The sequence below is a fragment of the Sprattus sprattus genome, assembly GCF_963457725.1.
Source record: "Sprattus sprattus genome assembly, chromosome: 15".
Lineage (NCBI taxonomy): Eukaryota > Metazoa > Chordata > Actinopteri > Clupeiformes > Clupeidae > Sprattus > Sprattus sprattus.
In genome coordinates, this window is record NC_137913.1 from 10,695,311 (window position 1) to 10,700,570 (window position 5,260).

At 50.1% G+C, this 5,260-nt stretch overlaps 1 protein-coding gene across 1 annotated transcript in view; it reads left to right on the plus strand.

Moving 5' to 3' along the window:
* Nucleotides 1-305: 305 nt before the first annotated feature.
* Nucleotides 306-5,260, plus strand: part of bicdl1 (BICD family like cargo adaptor 1) — a gene marked incomplete at both ends in the record, with an annotated part of 46,998 nt that continues 42,043 nt past the window's right edge. The window contains 1 exon segment of the mRNA XM_080852042.1: nucleotides 306-710. Within this exon segment, the coding sequence (XP_080708168.1) occupies nucleotides 306-710 (405 nt within the window).

Below are 5,260 nucleotides of genomic sequence, written 5' to 3' on the forward strand. Positions count from 1 at the left end.
CAAAAGCGATTATTAGCTGCATCGGAGACGTCTTTACATTTCCCAGGATTAAGAAGCAGATCAGGATAAGCTTCAAAGGGAAAGGAGTTCAGGAGAAAGATATTTTGTTGGTGACAGGCGACAACCGCGCAGATTGTGTTATTGCGATTCATTGGTCTTACCTGAGGATATATTGTTTATATTTCACCGAACCCTCTCCATGGCGATAAATAAGGAAACGCGAGGACCAGGTCACATCGACCCACTGAGAAAGCGGGGACAGTGGATTTAAATCAGTTCGTCACATTCGTATCTGCCGAGTGGCGATGTCTGCTTTTTGCATAGACCTCCACACACCTTCGGCCGCAATTTCAGCACCATCGGAGCTGGACAGCGACCGTATAGAGGAGACGCTGGATCCCAGCAACAACATGCCTCAAGAAACGGAAGAATATCAGGAACACTCGCTGCTAAACACCGGCCCCGGGGGTCTCGGCATGGCGCTGGAGGAGGAACTAGCCATGCTGACGGGGGAACGGGTGGAGGATTCAGAACTGACGGCCTTGGAGACGACTGTCAACGGACCGGACACAGACCTTTTGTCGCTCTTCCGACAGAAGGAGAAGGACTTGGTTCTTGCTGCTAAGCTCGGAAAAGCTCTTCTGGAACGAAACCAGGACCTTACAAAGCAATACGAAAACATGAACAAGGATCTGAACGAGAAGCTCGAGGTGAGGATCAGTTTTTCTGCTCTCATAGGGGTTGTGAGGTCTTAGTGTCGGTCACAGATGAATCATCTCCTGCACTTACTGTGACTTCCCAGAGCAACTAAACAACAAGTGTTACGTTTCGGTTTACCTCGCCTATTTGTTAGCATAGCTGGAACTCACTACTTACTGTGTGTGTACTCATGCGGCCGTGGTGTTCCTGTAGAAACAAGCCTTCAAAGAGCTTTTCACTGTTCTGTCACTGAGAACACAAACAGGACAGGACACAGCCCGTCTGTGTATTGAGTGTTATTAACGCGCTCCACTCTTATCCATTTCTTGTTGCTTATGTTTAAAGCTACCCTGTTATAAAGTCACAGAGGGAAAGTTTAGTCCTAGGTTTCTGTAAAAGAAAAAAAATACATTTAACAATATAATCCCACTTCAAGTAAAGTAAACATGAGAATATTTGGGGTAGATTTGAGGAAGAAGGGCCCCTTTTATAATCAGCCCATTTCCCCTTATCAGTTGTAGCTGTTCATTTAGCCACTTTCATCCTGTTGTACAATAAGGGCCTGAGGCATCCAACAGGTGATGTCCTCTCCTCTCCACTCTTCTTTCTTCTCCTCCTCTCTTCTCTCCTCTCTTCTCTTCTCTTCTCTTCTTTCCTCACATCTCCTCCCTTCTCCTCTCCTCTCCTCTCCTCTCCTCTCCTCTCCTCTTCTCTTCTCTTCTCTTCTTTCCTCACATCTCCTCCCTTCTCCTCTCCTCTCCTCTCCTCCTTTCTTCTCTTCTCTTCTCTTCTCTTCTCTCCTCTCCTTTTCTCTCCTCCCCTCTCCCCTCCCCTCCTCTCCTCTTCTTTCTTTTCTTCTCCTCCCCCTTTCCTCGCCTCATCCTCTCACTCAAAGGCTAAGCCCAGCCCGGCTCCCCAGCCTTCTGTACTCTGGACACATCTGCTGCCCCAGGCTTACAGTGCAAAGAGGGGATCAGTGGTGGGGAGCCTGTCAGCTACTGTCCCTGGAGCGGAGCCACGTCGGTGTCAGCACCGGCTGCGGGCCAGACCAGGGCCAGGCCAGGTACAGATTTGGTTTCTGTCTGGGATAACGGATCTGGGATGTGTCATCAACAGACACCCAGGCACCCCCCAGCCCCATATGGCTTGTAATTGTCTTTTCACGGAGGCTGTGAGCGTAGCTAATGCTGTTAGGCTCTGTGGCCAACGCCAGACCCAGGCGACTGACTGCCTCCTGGAAGGGCTCCAGTTGCCTGCCTGGCCTGACTGAGCTGCTCCTTGGCATAAAGACTAACCCTCACTCAACCTTACCAGTACAACACACACACACACACTTATACTCACATACACACACACACACACACAAACACGTATACTCACATACACAAACACACACACACACACACACTTATACTCACATGCACACATACACACACACACATGCACACACACACAAACACGTATACTCACATATACACACACACACACACACACATGCACACATACACACACACACATGCACACACACAAACACGTATACTCTCTCACACACACACACACACACACACACACACACACACACACACACACACACACACACACACACACACACACACACAAACACATAATTATACTCACACTCACACACTTTTGAAACATTCCATTTCTTAACATTCAGAATCCAAATGGGAAAGCCAAAATGTGCACTATTCAATAATGTATGTTCCCTTTTTTAACGAGAACTCATCTGATTCACATTCACCAGATTGGATCAGATCTATAAACACTTACGAGATTAAAGTGAGGATGCCCTCCACAGCCAGGTATAGACAGACAACACACACACACACACACACACACACACACACACACACACACACACACTCCAAAGCCAGGTACAGACAGACAACACACACACACACTCCAAAGCCAGGTACAGACAGACAACACACACACACACACACACACACACACACACACACACACACACATACAAACATACACACACACACACACACACACACACACACTCCAAAGCCAGGTACAGACAGACAACACACACACACACACACACACACACACACACAAACACACACACATAACACGCACACACACACACACACACACACACACACACACACACACACACACACACACACACACACACACACACACTTCAAAGCCAGGTACAGACAGACAACACACACAGGCTCAGACAAATGACTGTAAGAGCAGCTGGCTGTGGGAGTGCCAGACTCACATGGGCAGATATGAATGTGCCACTCTGTGAGAAGGGTCCTGTGGAACTGTGGACGTGAAGTGTACAGAAAAGAAACACTAGCATGGCTATCCTACAGGCTTTTTCACCAAGACTCACCTGAACTCTTCCCCTTTAGGACACATTTGGATAACTTTAAAAATGTAAAAGACAAAAAAACGCTATAATCTTTCCCACATCACTTTCAGTCCACATTTCACCACGGTTGTCTCCACACTCAGGCAGACCGAGCACAACGTTTTGAGATATGGTTCTGATCAGGTAAATTGGAAAATATGAGGTCACTTTTAAAGTTTTAGGTAGGACCTGACTACCTGTCTAGAGATGCATTCCCATCTGCAGGAGTGTGAATGGTTGTCAGTCGTTTCACACGTCAGTCGAAGTCACACACATCAGAACTATGAGTTGGCTTTGGGCTAGAGGCCCAGATCTTGCCCAGCCCTGGCTGTGATCCTGGATCCTGCCTCACCTGTGAGGTAACAGAGTACACAGCTCTGAGGATGATGTGTTCATCAGCCCAGTCTATTTAAGGCCATTCATTGGCCCAGTCTCTTTAAGGCCATTCATTGGCCCAGTCTCTTTGCTTTGAGGTCATTCAGCTGGCAGAGTAATATGGTGATTTTGTGTCCTAGGGCGTTTGAAGAGGACACACACACACACAAACACACACACACACATAACCACTTTCTGCAGCAATGGAGCCTCAATGGACTCTCTCTGAATGATGAGGTGGAGGAGAGGTGTCACAGGCTGAGATTATGGATAGTACAGATGGCTCGGGAACAGACTCTGGTCTCACCCTGCTCTGACCCTGACATGGCCCTGATGTGGCCCTGGTCTGGTCCTGGTCTGGCCCTGATGTGGCCCTGGTCTGGTCCTGGTCTGGCCCTGATGTGGCCCTGTTCTGGCCCTGGTCTGGCCCTGATGTGGCCCTGTTCTGGCCCTGGTCTGGCCCTGGTCTGGTCCTGATGTGGCCCTGGTCTGGCCCTGGTCTGGCCCTGATGTGGCCCTGGTCTGGTCCTGATGTGGCCCTGGTCTGGTCCTGATGTGGCCCTGGTCTGGCCCTGATGTGGCCCTGGTCTGGTCCTGATGTGGCCCTGGTCTGGCCCTGATGTGACCCTGGTCTGGCCCTGATGTGGCCCTGGTCTGGCGTGGATCTGCATGCATTTCAGACCCAGATCCATTCCAGTCCTCTATTATGTGACGGAGCTCTGTGAAGAGGGTCTGGTCTGGACACACTGGTCACCAGACTGCAGCTGTCTCTGTGACTGGACTGAACACACTGGTCACCAGACTGCAGCTGTCTCTGTGACTGGACTGAACATACTGGTCACCAGACTGCAGCTGTCTCTGAGACTGAACACACTGGTCACCAGACGGCAGCTGTCTCTGAGACTGAACACACTGGTCACCAGACGGCAACTGTCTCTGTGACTGGACTGAACACACTGATCACCAGACTGCAGCTGTCTCTAGGACTGGACTGAACACACTGGTCACCAGACTCTGAGACTGGACTGAACACACTGGTCACCAGACTGCAGCTGTCTCTGTGACTGGACTGAACACACTGGTCACCAGACTGCAGCTGTCTCTGAGACTGGACTGAACACACTGGTCACCAGACTGCAGCTGTCTCTGTGACTGGACTGAACACACTGGTCACCAGACTGCAGCTGTCTCTAGGACTGGACTGAACACACTGGTCACCAGACTCTGAGACTGGACTGAACACACTGGTCACCAGACTCTGAGACTGGACTGGACACACTGGTCACCAGACTGCAGCTGTCTCTGAGACTGGACTGGACACACTGGTCACCACACTGCAGCTGTCTCTGTGACTGGACATACTGGTCACCAGACTGCAGCTGCCTCTGTGACTGGACATACTGGTCACCAGACTGCAGCTGCCTCTGTGACTCGACTGACCCAGATGTCCAGTGGCCCGGTGCTAGAGAGCAGGGTCACGTCCAGACTGGGGTCAGTGGCCATCTGTGTTATACTGCAGTCTGAGACTCTAACGACTCCAGAAACAAACTGCTTTTTACTGTAAGCCAAGAAACCAGTCAAACACACTCAGAGGGAGTGAGAGAGTGTAGGATTGGTTAGTGGGTGTGCATGTTGGGGTATTTATGCTCTGTACCCCTTCCCATCTAATTATAGAGGAACTGACCCTGCTGCCTCAGTGTCTGTGTGTCTGTGTGTCTGTGTGTCTGTGTGTGTGTGTGTGTGTGTGTGTGTGTGTGTGTGTGTGTGTGGGTTAGGGTATTTATGACCCTG